Here is a 25321-nt window from a genome sequence, read left to right as displayed (position 1 = left end):
AGGCTTAAATGTATAGTCTACTGTGTTCAATGCGCTTTTAGTTAGGAGAGTTAATTTATGTTAAGACAAAAAGAGGATAGTCTCCTCTTAATTGAGATCTGTAACGACAATGCACAGCCCTGGCTGGTCAGAGACTTGTTTGCTGAGCATGTGCTCCTGGAGCTTGCCGGTTCATTGCTGCTGCACCTGTCTTTGCGCTCTAGACATAACGATATGAAAAATGAAGCGAGAAAGGGGTGGCTGAATAGGGAGTTCAAAAGTGAGCTCAAGTCAACATCAGAGTTTGGAGGGTTCAGTACGTTGATGATTGGGTCAGTTGGTACCTGTAAATACAGAAGCACGTCAGCAGCAAGGTTGGAAATCAAGGATCCTTCTGTGATTGAACGACCTTGAGAAGCAGCTCAAATCTCAGCTGAGTTCTCCCCTTATCTAGGCTGCTTGGAGTCTGCCTGGCACCTGCATGATCCAGGGAACAGTAAAAAAATCTAGGCGGAATTTACACATAGAATTTGTGGTTCCCATTTGTGGTTCCCAGTCCTGGCTCTCCCCAGGATTGCCACCAAATGATGTTGCCTTTGCACAAGAGCAGTTTCTCCGTATCTTGAAGAACCGAGTGGTGTGTGTTTAGGTGACAGGGCTGGCTGCATAACCATGCCCCCATGAGGACTGCAGCTGGTTAGCTCTGAAAGCTTTGATGTCCTGTGCTGTCTTGACTTCTCATCATATTGATGTCGCAGTCACAGAATCTGTTGGCTTGTCTGCTTTCATTTAGGGTCGCAGAAACATCTTATAGCACCCTAAAGCCCTTTTGAGATTGTGCTTTGTACCTGACAAGGTACAAAGAGAAATATTCTTTCCCCGAATCATTAACTTTTAGAAGAAAATCCTTCTCTCTCTCTTTCATTCTATATTTAAAGAGTGATTTCTTCTATGGCAACATAGTCCCACTAAAGCTTCTTTTTATCAGTCCTCTGTTCCCATTCGCAGCCAGGAGTTGTCCACATGGCTTTGAGTGGTAGAGTAAGTCACCACGTTCCCAGGTGGCTTCTGAGCTTTCAGGATTTGGCCACCAAGATGCTCTCTGTTTGGATGAATCTGTGGGCATGTTCCGTAGGAACGCCTTCGTTTCTGGCACTCCGTTTATGTAATAGAGAGGATTGTTGACGTATGCACTGCATTGGCGGTGCTTTGCTGAGTTTGTTAGCTTGCTACGAGTGCTCTTTAATGGAATGCATGTTACAACTTCATTTTTTAATCACATATCTCCTGTGTATTAGAGGAGAGCTAGTGTGGAATTGGATATGTGGAAGACATTTCCCCAGGGATGTTTAACAGAGGCTGTTATGAAAGGGATTGACACAGTAAAATGCTTGGTAAATAAATTCACAGGTAACAGTTTTGCTATTGATCCTTTATAAATTACCCTCAAGTGGTGGATTGAAATGAAAATAGGTTATGTGGTTGTAGCTTTCCCTTGTTAAGAAGGATAAATGCATTTTAACTTACTTAGAGGTTTTTCAAGCGGCCAACGGAATTGTATTTTCAGAAGGAAGTTCAGTCCATAATAGCTGTGGGTGAGACCAGGTAACTTACAGAAACAAATAACCCACCTAGAAGATCTTTGCTTCCTATTTCCAAAGGAACGTAAAGGCATGGAGCCAGTTGATTTCTTAACATGCATTGGATCGCTTTTTTTCAGGTTACATAAAGATGTAATTGTATTTTTCAAATTAAGTTTTAGAAAAAGACATGTAAATGTGAATTACCTCGATTTCTTTCCGTAAGTCAGAAAAAGAAGCAGTCTCTGTTCCTATAGGAGCCTGTTTATCTCGGTATCCACAAGTGTATAGATCTGTAGTTCCTTATAGGAGCCTGTTTATCTCGGTATCCACAAGTGTATAGATCTGTAGTGTTGTAACATGGCTGGTGATAACTTATAGCAGTTGGCAATTTGGGAAAATTTCATGTTTATTTTACAATAATATTTTCAGTATTGGCTGAGTAAGCTCATACTGAACTTGACCCTTCTGCATGTAGAGCAGCTCTAAGGTCTGGACACAGGACCAAAAACGACTATTTAAGGGTAGTGGAACGTGAACAAAAGCAGGCAAGAAAACAGGAGACTGGAAGAAGGGAACAGCATGGGGGAATTGTCCCATTTTTTTCAGACTTTTAGCCTGAGGGCAGCCACAGTTGACAACATGTGGGATAACTTAGAGAGTGATGTAAAATTCATGGTCTCTCTGGCCTGATGAACCACATTACAAAATTTGGGCAACCACAGATCCTGGAAAGTGAGGGGAGACTCAGACAGTGGAAAACCATGATTGGGAACCCCAGATTCTATGTGTAAATTCTGTCTAGGTTTTTGTGGTGATCCCTGAATCATGTAGGTGCCAGGAAGACTCCAAGCAGCCTAGGAGAGGTGAACTCAATTGAGATTTGAGCTGCTTCTCAAGAGACAGAGTCTGTAGTTTCAGTCCAACCAAGGTGATAGCTTGCTAAAATAGAAAAGTCGACATTCTTGATAGGAATATAACATAATCCAGACTAGCCACAACATAACGTTTAAAATATCCACTCTTTAATTCCCACATTGCTCAAGACAAATGGGAAAATCAGCCTCATTCCCAATAGAAAAGAAGAAATGGGAAAATCAGCCTCATTATCAGAGAAAAGATAATCAGCATAGACTAAGCCAAGCATAGACTAAACCCATCATGACCCAGATGTTGGAATTAGCAGACAAGTATTTTCAAGCCTCTATTATAACTAAGTGTGATGTAAAGCAGTGGTCCTTAAAGGGTGGGCCTGAGACCAGCAGCCTCAGTATCACCCGGGCACTTTTCAGAAATACACATTCTCTGGCTCCACCTCCAATCGACTGAATCAAAACTTCGGGGAGAAGCCCAGAAATTTATATTTTTAAAAGATTTTCAAGAGGATTCTGATCCTACAATTTAAGAACTGTAGATATAAAGGAAAATATTCTCTAATGAATGAAAATATAGGAAGTCCCAGAGAAGAAGTAGAAACGGTAAAAAAGAGAGATTCTAGAACCCAAAAATACAATATTTGAAATAAACAAATTTATTGGATTAGCTTAATCGGGAAGATAGAGGAAAGAGTCCATGACCTTGAAGATAGAAATTATTTTGTCTGTAAAACAGAAGAAGATGGACAGGGAAATGAAGGACAAATGGAATGTCAGGATCTGAGGGACAATTATCATGTAGAATTGAAGACCCAGAAGAGGTGGCTGAATAAGAATAAAAAAAGACATTTCACCAAAGAAGATGTATGGATGACAGAAAAACACGGGAAAGCATGCTCAGCATCAGTAGTCAGCAGGGCAAATGCAAGCTAATACCACCATGAGACACCGCTAGATACCTATTACAATGGCTGGATTTGGAAAAACTGGCAATACCAGGTGCTGATGAGGATGTGTAGCAACTAGAACTCTCATACACTGGTCATAGGAATGCAAAATGCTGTAGTAACTTTGGCAAACATTTTGGCAGCTTCTTAGAAGGTTAAACATTCATTTACTATATGGTCTAGCAGCCCCATCTCTAGAGAAAGGCAAACTTAATGGCATGGGTTGAATTGTGCCTCCCCCAGATTCATATGTTCAAATTGTAACCCTCAATACCTCGGCATGTGAGTATCTTTGGAGATACAGTTTTTAAAGAAGTGATTAAAATAAAATGAGGTCCTGTGGGTGGACCCTCATCCAGTGTGACTGATGTCCTCATAAGAAAAGAGGGAGCCAGGCTCAGTGGTTCACACCTGTAATCCCAGCACTTTGGGAGGCCGAGGTGGGCAGATCACTTGATATCAGGAGTTCAAGATCAGCCTGGCCAACATGGTGAAATCCCAGCTCTACTAAAAATACAAAAAAAATTAGTTGGGCGTGGTGGGGCATTCCTATAGTCCCATCTACTCAGGATGCTGAGGCAGGATAATGGCTTGAACCCAGGAGGCAGAGGTTGCACTGAGCTGAGATCATGCCACTATACTCAAGCCTGGGTGACAAAATGAGACCCTGTCTAAAAAAGAAAGAAGATGAAGAAGATGGGGATTGAATCCCAGGCAGATCTTAATGGCTTGGCTAGTTTCTCCACCTATAAAAATCAGGACACTGTTACTGCTGTTTGTGTTAGGTAATTAACAGCCATAAAGCATGCTGAAAGTAGAAACTGCTCAATACACACAGAGGCATGACCACATGAGGACACAGGGAGAAGACAACATCTGCAAGTCAAGGAGAGAGGCCTCCAAAGCAGCCAGCCCTGCTGACACCCTGATCTCTGACTTCCAGCCTCCAGGACCATGAGAAAATAAATTTTTGTTGCTTAAACTTCACAGTCTGTGGTATTTTGCCACAGCAACCTGAGCAGATTAATGTACTTATGTTTAGATGAAAAGTTGTACCAGAATGTTTACAGCAGGTTTAATCACAATCACTGAAAACAACTCAAATGTCCTTTAACTGGTAAGTGGATAGATAAGCTACAGTGCATCTGTACAAACTACTCAGCAAGAAAGCAGGACAAACTTCCATTTCATGTACTAGCATGGATGAATCTCAGTGTATTATGCTAAGTGAAAGAAGCCAGACTCAAAAGACTACAAGATAGTGTGAGTCCATTTACATGACTTACAGAATAAAACGGGGATTCTGATCCTAAAGTTTAAGAACTGTAGATATAAAGGAAAATTTTCTCATAATGAGAATATAAAGAAATATAAAGGAAATTATAAGAACAGAAAACAGATTGGTGTTTGCCAGGAATTGAGTGCTTTGGAGGGACTGATTACCAAAGGACCCCAGTGCAAGGGTATTTTGGGGGTGAAGGAATGGTTCTGTGTGTTGATTGTGGTTATAGCTGCATAGTGAAATGCGCTGGTCTCACAGCCCTACGCTCAGAGAACAGTATACCCAAAAGACTGAATTTTACTCTATGTAAAAATGTTTAAAGTGATCTTAAAAAGATAATAAACAAAAAGCAATAAATAATAGCGATAAACAAAATTAGCAATGGACAAAAAGAACAAAGGAAAATAAAGATAATTTCAAGTAAAACCACAAGAATTCATCATCAAAAAGACCTACACTATTACGAAAAAATCTTTTTTTTTTTTTTTTTTTTTTTTTTTTTTCGTTTGAGACGGGGTCTCACTCTGTTGCCCAGGCTGGAGTGCAGTGGCGAGATCTCAGCTCACTGCAACCTCTGCCTCCCAGGTTCAAGTGAGTCTCCTGCCTCACCCTCCTGAGTAGCTGGGATTACAGGCGTGCGCCACCATGTTCAGCTAATTTTTGTATTTTAGTAAAGTTGGAGTTTCATCATGTTAGCCAGACTGGTCTTGAACTCCTGACCTCAAGTGATCCACCTGCCTCAGCCTCCTAAAGTGCTGGGATTACGGGTGTGAGCCACCGCACCCAGCCTTTTACTATGAAAATTTCTAAAGGATATTCTTCCCATTTCCTTTAAAGGAAAATGATGCCAGATGGAAACTTCGTGTACCCACTTGAACTGTTATCAATGGGTATAGGAAGGTGGAGGAAATGGTGTGTGCTTCAGTGATCCCATAGAAGGAAGGGTGCATATGGAACTGGAAGGAGAATGAATTCATACTCTCACTCGTTTAACAAATATTATTAGGCACCTACTATGTGCTAGGCATAGTTCTAATTTCTGGGAAACAAAAATGAAGACCACCTGGTTCTTCATGAACGGTGGGAAGGACAAACACGTACGTGAGCCTGTCTTGTTGATGTGAGATGCATGTGCATGCATTTCTTTCTCTTTCTTCATCTGCCCAGCTTTGTCCTGCTGTGTCAGCACTGGTTCAGTGTTGGTCCCATTTCTCTTGCAGACATCATTCAGTCGAGGTTTCACAAAGAACATGAAACTTGAAGCTGTGAACCCCAGGAATCCAGGAGAACTGTGTGTGGCCTCCGTTGTGAGTGTGAAGGGGCGGCTGATGTGGCTTCATCTGGAAGGTACGTACTCGCTGGGGGTAGCAGTCGCTGGGGGGATTGTAGAGTTTGTCGAAATGGCAACGTGTGGAGGAATGCAGCCCTTCTCAGAAGTCGCCTTAGTTCTCTTTCATTTAAACAGATCTTAAATTATTCCGGGTTCTTAAATAAGTGAAACTAATCAAATATGAATTTATTCAGAGGCTCTCATCTTAACTAATAATTTCATGCAATGAGATGCTGGCAAGATAATTATGTTTGGAACACAGTGGTCTTTTTACATCTATGATTAGAAAAGCAAATGTCACAATTAAATTAATGTGAGTCACTAAAACTGGGATTCCAGGTCTTGGTTATTATGAGGACAAAATTGTACATTTGTATTTTAATGTGGTAATATCCTTTAATTTGATGTAGATGTTCAGTTCCTCCTCAAAATAGTACCTGGAGGATGACTTTCTCCCCAAATGTCTAATAAACAGAATTTAGGCTTCTTTGTTCAGTGATGTTGAAACTACCCTTTATAGCTGTAGCATATTTACAGGTGTAAGAAAATTCACAGAATGCTGCATTTTGTGAACAGAATCCTGATCAGACTTTATATTTAAGTAGAAAACCATATTTTGCAGGTAGTGTGTTTTCAGTGAGAAATAATTACAATGGATTTGATCTCCAAGGCTTTCCCATCTTTCTGTGATTTATAATTCTTTCAATTTTTTTTTCGTAGGATTTCATAATACTCAGTAGTTGTTTCAGGTATATATGCAAAAATGAATAGATATGAATAGTAAAACAAAGTTAGCTCTCCTAGTTCATAGTTTAAGTTAGCTCTCCTAGTTCATAGTTTAAATCTTACGACTTACTCAATATCACGCTTGGAATAAAAAGTTTAGAAGGGGCCGGGCGCGGTGGCTCAAGCCTGTAATCCCAGCACTTTGGGAGGCCGAGGCGGGCGGATCACGAGGTCAGGAGATCGAGACCATCCTGGCTAACACGGTGAAACCCCGTCTCTACTAAAAAATACAAAAAACTAGCCGGGCGAGGTGGCGGGCGCCTGTAGTCCCAGCTACTGGGGAGGCTGAGGCAGGAGAATTGCGTGAACCCGGGAGGCAGAGCCTGCAGTGAGCGGAGATCCGGCCACTGCACTCCAGCCTGGGCGGCAGAGCGAGACTCCGTCTCAAAAAAAAAAAAAAAAAAAAAAAAAAAAAAAAAGTTTAGAAGGAAAATCATAGAATTGATACTAAGATCTCCATTTTTATTTCCTCACTATGCATCTATAAAATGCCTGCCAAGGTCTTAGGCCTACAATCTCATACATATTGTAGTACAAGGAATTGGAAATGTGGAAAGCAGTCATTGTGGCTGACATCATTGTGTTGCCAATTCCCAGAAAATTGTTTAAAATGTTACTGAAGTTTAGGGTTCCAAAATCAATGTGAAGTAATTGGAGATTCCCAAGAAGTTGATTGCTTAGTGGGTTTTAGAGTAGAATGACCTCTGTCTGGAGTTAACGAAAGTGTAGACACAGGCAACGTGGTAACACGTCTGTAGCTTACAAGAATAGAACATGGCTTTATTTTCACAGCTCCACCTAGAGTTGGGTGAACTGCTCTTGGAGAAGCAAGATTCCTTGTGTACTTTGTAATGACTAAATTTAACTTGCTGTGTAACACTATGCTGAGCCATCTTCATGAGATCAGACTCTTGTTTGCATTATTAATTTGAAAACAAGAATGGTCAAGTTAAAAGCCCATGTTTTATCCTTATTACTTAGCACATTATGGTTAAAATTCTTTGGCAGTCATTATTTATTGAGCAGTTTCTACTTTCAGCATGCTTTATGGCTGTTAATTACCTAACACAAACAGCAGTAAGAGTGTCCTGATTTTTATAGGTGGAGAAGCTAGCTAAGCCATTAAGGTCTGCCTGAGGTTCAATTCCATTGCTCTTGACATTTTCTCTGTTGCTTCATTCACCAGACCCTACGGCTTCCCGCGTCTTAAAAAAGAGTGATGGACAACATTTAGTGTATCTGTAACATTTTGGGCAGTGTTTTCTTCTTTGGCCTGTTCTCTTTGAATACAGATTTTCGATTTTCTCGCAAAGAAATAGAAGTCAGCTCATGTCAGATCTTTTCCTTATTCCCCGGCGTATTTTCACTGGGTAGTAATGGAAACTAGTTAGTGTTAGGAAACACATCAGAAAATGTACATTGACCGTTTTTCCAGACCTGATTCATTGTTCTAAAAAGTGTTTGTAGCCAGGTGTGGTGGCTCACGCCTGTAATCCCAGCACTTTGGGAGGCCGAGGCGGGTGGACCACGAGGTTGGGAGATCGAGACCATCCTGGCTAACACGGTGAAACCCCGTCTTTACTAAAAATACAAAAAAAACTAGCCGGGCGAGGTGGGGGGCGCCTGTAGTCCCAGCTACTCGGGAGGCTGAGGCAGGAGAATGGTGCGAACCCGGGAGGCGGAGCTTGCAGTGAGCTGAGATTGTGCCGCTGCACTCCAGCCTGGGAGACAAAGCCAGACTCCATCTCAAAAAAAAAAAAGGGTTTGTAAACAGTCTGTGGAGTATTATCTGTTGCATAGGATATTACCTGTAGTTATTACTCAAAATCATACATCTTTTTCATCACTTACAAAAGATATGGCATACAAATAAAGTAAAATTCCACTCAGTTTCCTGGGTCTTGCTTGAATTGTTTTGGTTTCGGTTTTGATTTTGGCTCTTACTGAGCTCCGACCTTTCAAAGTGACAGCTTAATGGCACTTAGCTCTCGTTATTTCAGTTTTATCTATCTGATGTTTCCTTTCCTCCATGTTGGGGATAAAATGATGGAGATTCATCATGGTCACTTTGTGGCTGTTAAATTTTTTTATCTAATGATGATTATTCCGATTATAGGCCATTTATTTGACACTTTAAATTTATGAAGTACTTTGTAACAATTTTATTCATTATTTTCATGCATTAAATTGATTTGAAGTCTTTTCAACACTAGACTGATTGACCACTTTTAGGTAATTAAAATGATTCTTTCTAGTTAATATCTGACTTCCCTTGAAGTTGATTCATTCTTTGCATGTCTCTAAAGGGGCTGTTGTTGAAGAGGGAGCAATGAATAAAATATATGAGATTAATGTAATATCATTTTAAGTGCATATTTGAAAAGAATCTTAAGCTCTCAGAAACCACGGGTAGTTAGCAAGGATGATTGATGATGATGGGGCCAGCGTTCCGGAAAGGAGGCTGTGCCTTCTCCTAGGTCAGTGTTCTGCTGCAGGTCATCATGCCTGTAACTGTGAATATTGTTCGTATAATACAAGTTACTTTCAGTCTTAGGTCTCCAGTATTGTGGCCGCACACACTGGCTCCCACACTCACAGCTCTGCTTTTCCACAAACTAAGTGACTTTCTATTCATTTCCGGTCCTTTTTTTTATGGGACAAATACACTGGTCCAGCAGTTCTGTGTGCTGTCCTAGCTCTTTAGCCCAGAAGAAGGTTCGCATGCCTGCGTTGTCTTCCTTAGCGTCTTTTTTGGAGTCTTCTTTCTCAGAATTATTTTTCCTGGACACCTGGCTAAATATATGTACATGCACCACTTACATTGCACTTCAAATGAGACCTGGTAGATTTCTAGCTCATGTTTAGCAAGTAATGCAACAGATTGACAAGAACTTTTGGGTGGTTTCATTGAGATATTTTATTGAAAAAAAATTTTCATCTTTAAAAATGGTTTTAAAATATATGTAACATCAAATTAACTACTTCAGTCATTGTAAATTATACAGTTCAGTGGCCTAAAGTTTATTTGCCCTGTTATATACCCATCACCACCATCCATCTCTGGAACATTTTTCATCTTGCAAAACTGAAACTCTCTCCCCATTAAAGTCTGCCTTCCCTCCTTAGCCCCTGAGCAGCACCATCCTCCTTCCGGTCTCTATGAAGTTGATGACTTCAGGTACCTCACATGAGTCAAATCATGCTGGATTTGTCTGAAAATGGCCTTTTACAAGATTTATTATCAATCGTAATGCTTTATGTTTATCTACTTTCATCATAATTTGCCATACTGTCTTTTTGGTCCTCATAGACCTGGCCACCTATTGGCAAGAATATTAAGATGTAGGTGGCTTGTGGTTAATGGAGGACTGAAGAGTTAGTTGATAGAGGGGCTGGTTCTGCTTCCTTGGCTTCCTTGGAAGTGTCCCCAGGGACACATTAAAAGGACTAGGGACACAGAGGAGGAAGAACAGGTTTGGAAGGAGACAGTTTTGAAGAGCGACAGTTGCATTTTAAGATATGGATGGAGATCCCAGCTGAGGAGGCATAGGAAGTGGCAGGAATTTTGACACTGAGGCCCTCATCAGAGGCTACAAGATGTGTGGGGATGGTGACCACAAACTTTGCTTAAACGAGGAGACTTTTAGAAGCAAACGGGGCACTAGCCAGCTGGGGCTGGCGAGGAGGGACAGCCGGCTAGCTCGGTAGTCACATGAGTCACTGTATTAGTCCGTTTTCATGCTGCTGATAAAGACATACTCAAGACTGGTAAGAAAAATAGGTTTAATGGAGTCACAGTTCCATATGGCTGGACAGGCCTCACAATGATGGCAGAAGCTGAAAATCACATCTTACATGGCGGCGGCAGGAGAGAATGAGGCCAAGCGAAAAGGGAAACCCCTTCTAAAACCATCAGATCTTGTGAGACGTATTCACTACCACAAGATCAGCATGGGCAAGCTGCCCCCATGATTCAGTGATCTCCCAGCAGGCCCCTCCCACACCACATGGGAATTTGGGGAGCTGTAATTCAAGGTGAGATTTGGGTGGGGACACACCAAACCATATCAGTCACCATGATCTGGGGTCTGCGATGGGAATGGGGTCAGCTGCAGTCATGGCGATTTGGAGCCAGGCAGTGCCAAGTATGAACACAGGTCCCTGGTGGCCCTGTGGCCTTGGGCACATTACTTAAGCCCTGGTTTCCCCATTTCTAAAATGGCAATCATGGTATTACTTATGGCAGGGGCTTAGTTTGCATTAAAGCAGTTAGCAGAGTTTCCAGGAAGAATTTACCAGTAGAGAGAACAAAGAGGAAATTCTCAGAGAGAAGAGAGAGACTCTGTGATGGACCTGTTCCCTGGAATGTGCTCAAGTCTTAGGCACTGAGCTGCTGCTGGTGGCTGGGATGAACAGACAATCCCACAGGGGTCTATACCGCCCAGTGAGTTTGTCTGCTGTGTTTGATGCATGGAGTGGGGGTGGGGGACATCCCTAGTAGACCCTCAAGCCAAACAGAGCAGGGAGGGAGGAGGGAAGCAGGTCAGGCCCTTTGTATGTCTATGAAGTTGAGTCAGACATCGGCCAGCCGCCCTCTGGCACCTGCAGCAGACTTTCCTCCCTGCAGGGTTCTGTGCTGCCTCTGCGGGGCCCTGCCTCCATGGATATGAGCCGTGCAGGTGAACCCAGGGTCAGATTGCCTAGGGAGGGATTCTAGTGCTTGGTTGAGCAGAGCAGTGCCCTGGAGCCCCCATGTACTTGGTTGGATAAAACAACCCCTGATTGCAACATTCATTAATCTATGGAGATCACCTAAAACAGGTTCAAGACCATAGGAAACATTTGGAAGATGTTCTGTATATTTTTGTTTTGTTTTGAGACAGGGTCTTGCTCTGTCGCCCAGACTGGAGTGCAGTGGTGCAATCACAGCTCACTGCAGCCTCAAACTCTTCAAATGATCCTTCCACCTCAGCCTCTTGAGTATCTGCGATTTCAGGCACGTGTCACCACACCTGGCTAGTTTCTTTTGTATTTTTAGTAGAGATGGGGGTCCCACTCTGTTGCCCAGGGTGGTCTCAAACTCCTGGGCTCAAGTGATCTGCCCACCTTGGCCTCCCAAAGTGCTGGGATTACAGGTGTGAGCCACCATGCCCAGCCTGTTTTCTCTGTTTTTGTCCTCATCATGATTCATACACTTTTCCTTCTATTTAGAAGGAATGTGATCAGCCCTCTCTTCCCCAGTGCTATTTTAGCCTTTTAGTTGAGGCAGAAATGCCTTTCATGTCACAAGAGTTAGGAAGACAAGCAGACTTCCTTACGTCTGAGTTATTTCACTCTTTCAGTTGTTACCGCTGCAGAAATTGTTGAAGAGAGCTTTAGAATGCGAATAACAAAACCCAGTTTTGAATTGGGGAGCCCCGTTATAAATTAAAACAGGCAGGGAATCTGCGTTTAGTGTTTTTGTGCTTTGAATGGGTGGAAAAAATAAATAATGACAAAACACACCCTACAGGTATCAAGCTAGGAATCTGCTGTGTACAGCTTTGGACAGTAAGATTTTGGAGTTTAGGAATTGCCTCCTTGTACCATGAACTTCACATTCCACACTGACAAGCACAGCACTTACATGCAAGGCAGGTCCGGTATGTGTGCAGTTACTGATTTCCGCAAGTGTGTTTGGAGAGCAGTGTGGGGATCCCATAAGTCTGTAGAATTTCCTCATAGGTATTTAAACACAAGAAGCAGTGATAGCTCAGGAATAAATCTAATCTCTCCTTTGCCCATCTTAAGAAATGCATCACTCTGGAATTGTCTGATGGCGTCTTCCCATTTATCTGACTGGGTCTCAGCCCATTGGTGGAGGTGGGATGGTTCTCTGAACTCATGCTGTTACACTGGCCTTTCCTTCTCCACTTGCTTCATTTGTACCCAGCCTCCAAGGCAGGTACACAGCACAGCAACCCACAGGGGAAGTTCCTCAACCTGGGGGGGCCACTGCCCTCTCTTCACCTGCTACAGTGGCTTGTGTTCATAGGAGTGGTGGCCGGAAGATGCTGGACGTTTTCTCAACCTTTTGTTAAGAGGGATCGCGTATATTCTCCATCTCCTGCTTTGGTTGGTTGTTTCTTGCTTTTTACTCGTGATGTTTTATTTTCAGTATGTTTCTACCACCCTTGGTGACTTCTGTCTCTGGACATTCCCACTCCTTTCCTCCTGGCAATGCTTGTCCTTCCTCGGTTGCTCCTCTGTCTCCTCCCATCTTCTGCAAAGTCCTGGGGTGGCAGGGCTGCCTTCCCACCGTCAGCTCCTCCCCAGATGACTTTTCTTGGCCTCTCCTTCACTCTGCTTTTCTCCGATGTGGAGGTTAGAATCCCCCCAGTCCTGCTTTTCAGCCATCTGTGCCCAGCATGGCCTTGTCTTTCTCTGTGGCTTCGGATGGTCATGCTGTGCACACGTATCTGAGTGCCCGCGCCCATGGCATCACACGCGAATCTGAGCGCCCGCGCCCATGGCATCACACGTATCTGAGCGCCCGCGCCCATGGCATCACACAGGGATCTGAGCGCCCGCACCCATGGCATCACACGCGGATCTGAGCGCCCGCGCCTGTGGCGTCACACGCGGATCTGAGCGCCCGCGCCCATGGCATCACACAGGGATCTGAGCGCCCGCACCCATGGCGTCACACGCGGATCTGAGTGCCCGCGCCTGTGGCGTCACACGCGGATCTGAGCGCCCGCGCCCATGGCATCACACAGGGATCTGACCGCCCGCGCCCGTGGCGTCACACGCGGATCTGAGCACCCGTGCCCGTGGCGTCACACGCGGATCTGACCGCCCACATCCATGGCATCACACAGGGATCTGAGCTCCCGCGCCCATGGCATCACATGCGGATCTGAGTGCCTGCGCCCGTGGCATCACACAGGGATCTGACCGCCCGCGCCCGTGGCGTCACACGCGGATCTGAGTGCCCGCGCCCATGGCATCACACGCGGATCTGAGCACCCGCGCCTGTGGCGTCACACGCGGATCTGAGCACCCGTGCCCGTGGTGTCACACGCGGATCTGACCGCCCACATCCATGGCATCACACGCGGATCTGAGCTCCCGCGCCCATGGCATCACATGCGGATCTGAGTGCCTGCGCCCGTGGCATCACACAGGGATCTGACCGCCCGCGCCCGTGGCGTCACACGCGGATCTGAGTGCCCGCGCCCGTGGCATCACACTCACAACTCCCTTTCCATCCCTGCAAAACATCTCCACGTGGCAGCAGCGTTTCCAGAACAGAACTCACTGGCAGAACCGGCAGAACCAGCAGAACCCGTCTGCTCTCCTCCGTGAGCGTCCTGCCTGACAAATGACGCCGTTATTCACCCAGGTCGGAAGCCACGGCGTCCTCAAAGTTAGAAACTCTACGGTAATTCCTGCCCTCCCACCGCCCCCCACAACCCATGAGTCACTTCAGTCCAGGCCTCCGCCTGGCCTCTTCCGGCCCCCACATTGCACTCAGGCCCTCCTCCCTGGCTCTGTGATTTCAGCCGCCTCCTACCTGCTCTCTCTGCCCTCTTCACGGGGCTTTGAGGCTATTTCTGTAAAATACAGGCATTGCCTTCCTCCTAATACACAGTAGGTCTGTGTTTCTTTTTTTTTTTTTAATTTTTTAATTTTACTTTAAGTTCTGGGATACATGTGCAGAACGTGCAGGTTTGTTACATAGGTATACATGTGCCATGGTGGTTTGCTGCACCTGTCAACCCGCCATCTAGGTTTTAAGCCCCGCATGTAATAAGTATTTGTCCTAATGCTCTCCCTTCCCTTACAGACCCCAGTGTGTGTTGTTCCCCTCCCTGTGTCCATGTGCTCTCATTGTTCAACTCCCACTTATGAGTGAGAACATGCAGTGTTTGGTTTTCTGTTCCTGTGTTAGTTTGCTGAGGATGATGGTTTCCAGCTTCATCCATGTCCCTGCAAAGGACATGAACTCATTCTTTTTTATGGCTGCATAGTATTCCATGGTGTATATGTGCCACGGTTTCTTTATCCAGTCTATCGCTGATGGGCATTTGGCTTGGTTCCAAGTCTTTGCTATCAAGTAGAGACTAAATTCCATAACATGCCACTCAGCAACCCATCCTCTGTAGGCACATATGCGTCCAGGATGTGTGACCTTGGCACTTTCTGAGTGTAAAATCTTTTTTATTTGTACAGCTGTATAAAAGAGCTAGTGACAGAGTCTCTCATAGGATGGTGGCGAGTGGACGAACATCGACAGAGTGTAAGAGTCATGGTTAGCTCGTAGTAGTCGTTGCGCAGTAAATGGAGATTGCTGATATTATTATTAGGCAGCACTTTTCTCTTCAGATTTGCCACCTGCAGGAGCCTGTGATCCAGCCAAAAGGAGCGCTCGTGTCTGCAAGCCTCCTGATTTGGTTGTTGGTGCTGGGCACCGTCCCGCAGGGCTCTGCTCCTCTCCGTGCGCCTGACAAAACGTACCATGTTTTTACAGACAGCCTGTGCACTTTGCTCGCTCAGCATTTGCTGAGTAGATATGAGGAAGAAGTAAAATGTGTATTCCTGAACGAAATAGCGATTTAAGATACAGCAGTCCGTTAAGAACTGCTGTTTGGCCAACCGAGTTTGGGACAGTGAGATCTTTTATGCTGGAAGCTAAAATTCAGAAACTCCTTGACAGGTTTGTCTCTATGACTGATGACCGAGTTCCAGCAAACTGCCCTCCACATCCAAGTCAACGGGGTCCTATTAGCATGCACATTTCTCCCAGACCTAGTGCCTCCGAGTCCCGAGTCCCGTAGCAGTGTCTCTGGGAATCTGCATTTGCAAAGTCTCCCTCCGCAGATGTTTCTCATGCAGCCTAGAGTTTGTAAAGCACTCCAGTAGGTCAGATGGGGAAGGCATGGTGTGGTTCAGAGAAACCGGTCTGAGCCCACCTGGTATGTTTAGGAGACCAGCTGCAGAACACAGCCCTTAAATTTTTCCGTAACTGGCAAAAAGGTCAGGTGGTTCATGGGCATTTTGGAGATCCTTGCAAAACTGAAACAAGGGAACATGTAAATGTGAAAATAATTACATTTCAAGCCAGGGTGGGTGGTTTTAAAACCTTAAAAAAGAAGCAGCATGGCCTGTATGAAACCTTAGTGGGAGAAGCTGCTTCAGCCGCTGAGAATACAGGAACAGTATTTTCCAGGCAGTTGGAGCAGGCGACCCGCAGGAGCTGTCTCGGGGAAGCGGCGTTTAACCCCGCCGCATGTGTTTGTTTGGAAGGCTGGTGCTCTGTTAGGTGTTGGAGGCCAGCAGCAGAACTGGCTCTGGCTGTCGTAAGTCCGTTGGGAATGATTTGGGAAGACTGTTGACCAGAGGCCGGGGAATCGCCTCTCCAGAAGGCTCTGCAGCAGGAACCACGGCAAAGTTCAGGTTTTCCAGCTGCGCCTGTGATGCTTGTGACTTCCCGGTGAGCACGTTCTCACTGAAGGGGTCCCGAGCCTGCCCTCATCTGCCTGTGGGTCTGGGATTGACCTGACTTCTCCTGTAGCAGCAGGCAACAGCTACTACATGGTGGGAATTCTGCAAAAACTGTATGGGGCCCTAGCCAGAGGGAGACAGATGCTAGACACATACCACCCCAGAAATAAAAACGAGGAAGGAGAAGGATAGCCGCCTACCCCAGGTGCTCTCTAAGGCTCTGGAGCTGGACTGCCCAGGTTTAAATCCTTCAGCCGCCACTTACCGGCTGCTTGACTTCTTCCTGCGCCTCAGTTTACTGATCTCTGAAATGGGGATGAAAATACCCCCTATCTCTTAGGGTTGTTGTGAGGATTGAACGCTTGGACTAGAGTAAGCACTGCGTTTACTACTGTGTGGGTCTCTCTCCTCTCTCTTTCCTCGCCCGCCGCCCTCTCCCCACATAGCTGTCTAATCCCATTTCTGTTGTTTCCTTCAGCCTGTTTCCTATGATACCTTGATCCCGCCCACCATTTGTTTTTGTTTTTGTTTTCCCAGGCCTTCGGCTCCAGAGCTGAGCCAGGGAGGATCTGCACACTGGGCTTCTTGATAGGCATCTTTTAAGGGAACAGGCCCGGAGGGCAGGTGGGGCTTCCAGCATCCAGGTCTTGCTTGTGGGCACTAACACCAGCTTTGCGTTCTGCCGGTATTTTGTCTGTTGATCTCACACTGGAGCCTGTCAGCATTTGTCGAGCCCTTTAACTTTCAGTAGGGACATTTGTTAGGCAAGGTGTTCCCTTAAATGCTTCTTTGCCTTCTTATTCCAGCCTTTAACTGAGTGGAAGCAGTTGTGCCAATTTTCTTCCTGAAGGAGGAGGAATGCATTTGCCTCCTCGCGGTGGGCTTGTAGCCTCCCTCGCCCTGGGTCCCTCTTACCTCTGCAGCCGTGTGGCGCCTCTCACCACAGGCTCATGCACGCTCGCGCTTTCTCCTATGACTCGCTGGGAGTGAAGTAATTACATAATTTTAGGAGTCTGATAGAATTGTGTTCCTAGGAAGGCAGACACACAGGTGTCCTCCCAAGCCATAAGCATCTCCTTTTTCATCCCAGGGTTCTGGGTAGCGTAGGTCACCGTCTCGATTACAGTCCCCTGTGTCATCGGCTGGGTGGAGCCGGGGTGCGGTTGCAGTGCGAGCGGCAGGTGGACCTCTGCATTCTGCTGAACCGGGGACAAGGGGGTAGCAAGCTGCAGAACTCTTTTAAGGTTCCAAAGAGATTCTCAGAAATCTGTGTTCTTATGAATTTAGTTTGTGAGTACGGAAAGTCTTTGTTCTCTTAGAAAGCGAAATGTTGATTGCTGTTTAGTTTTGTTTTCCTTTATGGTAATTGGCCCCTCATTAATCTGACCTCTGTGGCAATACCGTATTTATGTATGAGAGTCCTACTTTCTTCTCCGGGTATCTTTGGTTGTGTTGTTACAATGGTGGTGATTGCGGAGGCCTTGGTTGTAAAATAGGGAACTCATTCACAAAGGCCAAAAAATCATAAAGGTGTATCCTGGGTCAGATTCTCCCTCCACTCCTGTGCCCCCGGCCTCCAGCCACCTGGTTCCTTTCCCTGTGGACGCCCACTGGGTTAGCATTTTGCATTTCCTTCCAGATTTATTTTATGCACATACGAATATATGTTATCTCCCCCTTTTAAACAGATGGTAGCATACTATATATGCACAATGTTCAGCATCCTGCGTTTTATACTCGGCAATGCATCTTGGAGATCTGTGGGTATGAGTATATTAAGAGGTGTCTGATTCTTTTTTATAGCTGCAGAATATTCCCTCACATGGATGTACCCAGATTTACTTAAGTGCTTTCCCATAGATGGGGAATTCAGCTTCCTCATGGTTTTTGAAACGAAGGTTCTGGATGAAAATAAACAAGTAGAATCCATGCTGACCGGATGCAGCTTAGGCAAAGTCGAGAGACTGAGCATGGTCTTGTGTTGTGTGTTGGGGATTTTTCGCTTGATCTTAGCCAAAAGGCCGAGAAGCGACGCGTCAGGATTTTTCTGTAAAATCATACAGGTCTTCAGTGGAACATTCGGCTTTGCCTATGTACTTTTGGCCGTCCTCAAATAATCAAGGAGGAGCATGGTGGACATTCTTTCAATGGACTATTTGACATGCTCTTGGGTCTCCTATCTTGGAAAATAATTAGTTTGTTTGTCTGAATCCAGCCAGATAAATGTAGATTCATAAGCTTGGTAAAGGGAAATGAAGAGTTGGTACCCATTATTTGGAATGGGATTTGTTCAGGGTCAGGAACACTTTCCCAGGTGATAGATAACTGACTTTTCTATCAGTTCTTATTTAATAGACACATGTGACCTCATAAATACTTGTTTAATTGGATGGGAAACTTGATCAAAGGATTCTAAAGTATGGTAAAGACGGACCTACCTATATACTAATGTATACATTGTACTGAAGTATGTATATTAAAGCCATAATACGATGTGATGTTTGAACTAGCAGAACATTGGAAGATGAAAGTCGTAATTTAGGAAGGTATAAGTCATAAAGTTAGTTTTTTTGGTTTTTGGTTTGTTTTGTTTTTCTTGAGACAGAGTTTCACTTTTATTGTCCAGGCTGGAGTGTAGTGGCATGATCTCAGCGCACTGTAACCTCCACCTCTCAAGTTCAAGTGAGTCTCCTGCCTCAGCCTCCCAAGTAGCTGGGATTGCAGGCACCCCCACCACGCCCAGCTAATTTGTATTTTTAGTAGACGGGGTTTTGCCGTATTGGGCAGGCTGGTCTCGAACTCCTGACCTCAAGTGATCCGCCCACCTCAGCCTCCCAGTATAAAGTTACTTTTATGCTTCCTTTTGAAGTACTACTTTTAATGACCTTGAAAATCTTATTTGTAGCTAAATACAAATCTGGAAATATAAATATATTTAGTAGATGAATCTAACCTGTTAGCAAAATTTTTGAGTAGCTGAGAAACAAATGCTTTTTGGGTCTGCGGAGGAGAAAATGACCTTGTGTACCGGGAACCTGCCCAGGGACCCACTTTGTTGGACTCTGGAAAATCAATCCCACACCCTTCAGGACAGGCAGAGGCACTTCCACATTGGATGCCTCTGGGAGAGTTTCTTTACGTTTTGTCTGTTTTGAGCATATTCTTTCTTGTTTGATTCCTTTAGCAGTTAGGTTAAATATTGGTCAAGTCTTATAATATTAGAAAGAAACGATGTCTATTTATTTAACGTTGTTCAAAAATAATCCCTGTAAACCTCCTAGCATTCCTTTAAATTCTATATTCTTTAAATTATAGGGGAATTAAACATTTAAAAAGTTAAGACTGACAATCATGATAATTGATTTGGGAACCAATCAAAAGTTCAAAATGATGAATGGCAATGATAGTATGTGTGTCTGAGCACCTGCTGTCCCTGTTCAGAGCACCTGAGATACACCAATATATTGGCTTAACTCTAAATTGGAACCCCACGTTTAGCAACTAACATACTCCTTCTTCACTGTGTCTACTCGATGATGAAAAGTCAGAGCTGGCAGAGCTCGCACCAGATTTAGGACCATTTTGTGTTTGGTTGTTGGTATTTAGCTTCATGAAGTTACGGTTTTGGTGGGGAGGGAGGATGTGATTCAAAATTCTTCAGATGTCGTGAGATGACATGGATGGTAATGGGACTCACCGCGTTATTTTCTTTCCCTCCCTCCCTTCCTCCCGCCCTTCCTCCCTCCCTCCCTTCCTTTCTTCCTCCCTTCCTCCCTCCCTCCCTTCCCTCCCTCCCTCCCCTTCCTTCCTCCCTCCCTCCCTCCCTCCCTTCCTTCCTTCCCTCCCTCCCTCCCTTCTTCCCCTTCCTTCCTTCCTTCCCTCCCTCCCTCCTTCCCCTTCCTTCCTTCCCTCCCTCCCTTCTTCCCCTCCCTTCCTTCCTTCCTTCCCTCCCTCCTTCCCCTCCCTCCCTCCCTCCCTTCTTCCCCTTCCTTCCTTCCTTCCTTCCTTCCTTCCTTCCTTCCTTCCTTCCTTCCTTCCCTCTCTCTCTCTCTCTTTCTCTCTTTCTTTTCTTCTTTCTTGACAGCATCTCACTCTGTCACTTAGGCCAGAGTGCATTGGTGCAATCACTGATCACTGCAACCTTGACCTCCCAGATGTGAGCGATCCTCCCACCTCAGCCTCTCAAGTTGCTAGGACCATGGGCACCTGCTACCATGCCAGGCTAATTTTGTATTTTTTGTAGAGACAAAGTTTCTTCATATTGGCCAGGCTGGTCTCAAACTTCTGGACTCAGGCAATCCTCCTGCCTCGGCCTCCTGAGTAGCTAGGACTACTGGTGCATGCCACCATGCCAGGCTAATTTTGTATTTTTTGTAGAGACGAGGTCTTACCATGTTACCCAGGCTGATCTTCAACTCCTGGGCTCAAGCAATTTGCTTGCCTTGGCCTCCCAAAGAGCTGGGATTACAGTCATGAGCCACCGTGCCCAGCCACTATGTTATTTTCATCTTAGTTCTCAATGAGGAAACCAAAGCAGAGCTGGATTCAGGGGTCAGAGTCCATGGGTCACCGTCTATTAATGGAGCTCTTAACTCTTGATTCCTGGTTCAAAGTGTTTTTTTCCCTTAACTATTGATTTGGTGTCAAATTTTCTTCTTTTAACTGGTTCCAAATTTATTCTCTCTGTAGCCAGAGCTCCTTGAAACTTTTGCTGCTGTTAAATCCAGACTTCTTTTCTTTTTCAGAGTTTCATGGCTGTGAAGCCAGGTCATCACAAGTCATGACTGTAATTATGAAACAGGGTGTGATAGTCATCAGGTCCCACTTTTTAGTGGGATCTTTTAGACATTGCTACATAAGTGACTTTTCCATGGCATAGCCAAAGTCTACAGGCCACAGACTGAATTCAAAACAAAGTAACTCCAAACTGATAAGTTGACGCGTTTCCTAGAGAAGGGCCTTGTCCATGTACACTGCTCATAAACCTTGTTTTTGAGGTTTACTGGTTCCATTTAGCTGTGACGTTTGACTTTCTTTCATTGAAGGTTGCCTTTACTTGGTGTTGGGTGGAGCACATCGTGAAGGCTTAGATGTGGGCCCTGAGGTCCCACCCCAAGCTCCGATACCTTCCCTTAACCCCAGAGCTGTTCTTAGGACAGGGGGATGCCCGGTCTCTCTTTCAGCCAATCCTGCTCCGATGCTAATCTTTTCCTACAGTCCTTCTTCTTCTTTTATTTTTAGGGTGGAGTATCTCTGTTTTTCCAAACCCTCACTGTATTTGAACCCCTTTTATCCCTGCCTTTTTATATTTCAAGCATTTGTGTCTGTGATGAGACTAAAGACTCCTCTAAAGTCCTCTCTTCCATGCGGCTGCTATTTTGTTTTTGTTTTTTAATGTATAAAGGAATGTTTTCCGCCATGTTGGGGATGCTCTATTACTGTTGTCCTTCTGTTTCTTTGTTGGTAAGATCTGTTCGTACCTCTTTTCTCCGCTTCTTCCCATGCAGGGCTGCAGACCCCTATTCCAGAGGTCATTGTCGATGTGGAGTCCATGGACATCTTCCCAGTGGGCTGGTGTGAAGCCAATTCCTACCCTTTGACTACACCACACAAAACAGTCTGTAAGTGGTTCCCAGTTGAGGGGGGTGGTGGATGACACCAGTAATTTTCGTGAGTAAATCGGCAGCTTCATAAAGAAATTATAACCACGTTCTAAAGAACAAATAAGATTTTTGCTTTTCCACTGAGAACCCATGTTTTCGTGATCTCATTTAATCTTTAAGTGTTTGTATGAAATGATATCACAGGTTGACAAACTTTAACAGTGAGGGACAGTTGAAAGTCACAGAGAGGCGGAGAAAAAATACCTGAAACATCACTCTCAGTTTTTTATCCAATTCATTGTTTCGATGTGAAAAAAATAAGTTAGATACTATATTATTGTGTTATCATTTATTTAAAAGAACTGATTTTTCTCATGTAGCTTCTCCTAACAGAATCATAATTGGTTCCAATAATTTACTGACATTCTTATAAACACTTAGCCAGGCGAGGCACAGTGCCTCATTCCTGTAATCTCAGCACTTTGGGAGGCTTAGGCAGGAGAATGCTTGAGCCCAGGATTTTGAGACCAGCCTGGGCAACATAGTGAGATACTGTATATACATGAGAAAAGAAGTACATATATAAGTAAATTAGTCCATCAGGGTGGCACATGTCTCCAGCTACTCTGGAGGCTGAGGTAGGAGGGTTGCCTGAGCCCAGGAGGTCAGCACTGCAGTGAGCAAAGATGGCATCCAAGCACCAGTAGACTCCAGCGTGGGTGACAGAGTGAGATTCTGTCTCAAAAAATAAATAAACAGTCTACTCTTAACAGTAACTAATAGCTGATATTTCAGCTATACTTTATAAAGCGTATTACCACACATCTCTTTGGTTACAGAAATACCAAATAACCAATATTAACAGTTAAACAACCCAGTAGTACATGCCCATTCATACATGTGTGCACACACACGCATGCACATTTAAATACATGCAACAATTTTTTTTTTAGACAGAGTTTCGCTCTTGTTGCCCAGGCTGGAGCGCAATGGCCCGATCTCAGCTCCTGCAACCTTCCACCTCCCGGGTTCAAGTGATTCTCCTGCCTCAGCCTCCCGAGTAGCTGAGATAATAGGCATGCGCCACCATGCCCAGCTAATTTTGTATTTTTGGTAGAGACGGGGTTTCACCATGTTGGTCAGGCTGGTCTCTAACTCCTGACCTCAAGTGATCCGCCTGCCTTGGCCTCCCAAAATGCTGGGATTACACTGTGGCTGTGCCTGGCCAACCGTGTGTTTTAACATATTATTGTAGGTTATTATCACAAAATGGTACCATTTTAAAATCTTCTAGCCTAATAAATCATTGCACTTATTATTCTACCCTAATGCATATCAGAAGTGTTATTTAAAATGATGAGTCCTTAGAGATTACAGGTTTAACTGTTAAAGAGATTCCATCTCTGTCATTTTCTTGGTGGAATTTAGGCACCAACTTAACTTCTTCCTAACAGCCTGTTCTGTGGCCACTTCTGAAGACTCTCACAACATTGCTGGAAACACAGTTCCATTGCATAGCTGACTTCACGTTCCCCAGTGGCAACAGAGTTTCAGGGCTCCTTTAGTTAGCATTATTAAGAGCACCAGAGGACATTATGTGTGTGAAACAAGCAGGTAGTTCACATTAGAGACAGCTGGATTCTATGGGATTCTCCTTTTCCTAAACCATCCTGCTCAATGGATCTGATTCAGTTGGAGTAATAGTTTCCCCTTACTTAAAAATATTTCTAAAACGTTGAGTGTACAACAATTATTTTAATCTCGAGGACATTCTTTTCCCCTGTCTCTTAAAATGATGCAGATTCTGGCCAGGCTTGGTGGCTGACGTCTCTAATCCCAGCACATTGGGAGGCCGAGACAGGTGGATCACCTGAGGTCAGGAGCTCGAGACCAGCCCGGCCAACATGGCACAACCCCATCTCTACTAAAAATACAAAAAATTAACCAGGCATAGTGGTACATGCCTGTCATTCCGGCTACTCGGAGGGCTGAGGCACGAGAATCGCTTGAATCTGGGAGGCAGAGGTTGCAGTGAACTGAGATCATGCCACTGCATTCCAGCCTGGGCGACAGAGTGATACTCTGCTCTGTCTCAAAAAAAAAAAAAAAAAATGCTGCAGATTCTGACCTTGCTCAACCAGCATGGCCAATAGGTTCTCCCCAACCTGAGTGTTGTCCTGGGGTTGGGGTTCCAATCCCCTTTGTCCTTGTTGTCCCTCAAACAGAACCTGATGTCCTAGATCCTTTTCCTCCCCGCTTCACATGGATTTGGGAGGGTGCAGGTGCTTTGGGGTTTTCTGTAGCACAATCACGTACAGGTTAAGGTAAACGCTGTAAAGTTTCCTCGTTCCTTAGGATTTCGGATCTGTCTGTTGTGCTTGGCTCTTTCCCAGGGGGTCAGGCGTCCTCACCCCGTTAACAAAGACCAGGGGAGACAAGTATTCCAAACTCACTTTTCACCTGACAGATCCTTAGTGTGGACCTTTTTGTAGTAATAACTGGAGTTGAATGTCCAATAGTCAAGAGTAGGTGGGATCTTATTGAGTATTTTTCTTATTTATTTTTGCTTGCATTTCTTGCACATACATTTTGCTTTAAAGAGGCAAACTCCAACTCCAAACCTGCCAGACTCTAGCAGCTTTAGAAGTTTTTTTGGAATTAATGTATGCTTATGTTGGAAGATGTAGGATTATCTGAGCCAAAGTTAGTAGATGCCAAAAGCTTTGGTCTATTTTTGTTAAGGTGATCCGAATCAGTTATAAATATAAACTGGAAATGTTCTTATCCAAATAAATCACTATTTGCTCATTTATGTCAATGTTTGACCAGGCATATTTGTGAGCTCCTGGTTCTCCTTTTGTGAATAACATGTTTGAGTTGACATGCATGCCTCTGACAGCACTTCAGGAGAGTGCTGTGATGGTCACATGATTTGCTTCATCACAATTTTTCTCGGAAAAAAATCATTCTGGATAATTGCTTGCAACAATTGATCTGAACGTGTGTACTTACGTGAGATACAGCAGGTGTACCCTTTTGCTTTCTTAGATGCACATTTAAAAATGAAGTAGCTAGTGTAATGATGATCAGATTACATGAACTAAGTTGTACTAAGATCTGACATCTGGTGAGTTAATGTCTGTCCTATACTAGAAGAAACTGATAGGAAATTGTGGCATGAGTGACATAACTTTTCAGCATTTAAATTACTACTTTAAAATGGGTACCTTTTTACTTTATAACCTATTTTTAAAAATGGATTTGCCCCACTAACAAAGCTGACTTTCTTTTTTCCCCTTTGCCTTTTCTACAGCACAAAAGAAGAGAAAGATTGCAGTTGTGCAACCAGAGAAACAGTACGTGCTTTTTTCCTCCCCGACTGTACTGTATACCGATGAACTGTAGTGTCTTTATGGAGGATGGGAAGCATGGCTGTTTTTATTGGTGTTATCT

At 44.4% G+C, this 25321-nt stretch overlaps 1 protein-coding gene across 7 annotated transcripts in view; it reads left to right on the top strand.

Annotated features, from left to right (window-relative positions):
• SFMBT2 (Scm like with four mbt domains 2) overlaps positions 1-25321 on the top strand; it is a 250737-nt gene that overhangs the window by 182590 nt on the left and 42826 nt on the right. For all 7 annotated transcript variants that reach the window (XM_065520270.2, XM_045399525.3, XM_045399524.3 and 4 more), the window contains 3 exons: positions 5884-6010; positions 21773-21886; positions 25182-25224. In XM_065520270.2, coding sequence (XP_065376342.1) covers positions 5884-6010; positions 21773-21886; positions 25182-25224 — 284 coding nt within the window. The remainder of the gene's footprint in view (positions 1-5883; positions 6011-21772; positions 21887-25181; positions 25225-25321) is intronic.

This window comes from Macaca fascicularis, chromosome 9, assembly GCF_037993035.2.
Source record: "Macaca fascicularis isolate 582-1 chromosome 9, T2T-MFA8v1.1".
Classification (NCBI taxonomy): domain Eukaryota; kingdom Metazoa; phylum Chordata; class Mammalia; order Primates; family Cercopithecidae; genus Macaca; species Macaca fascicularis.
This window is presented reverse-complemented; position numbering and strand designations above follow the sequence as displayed.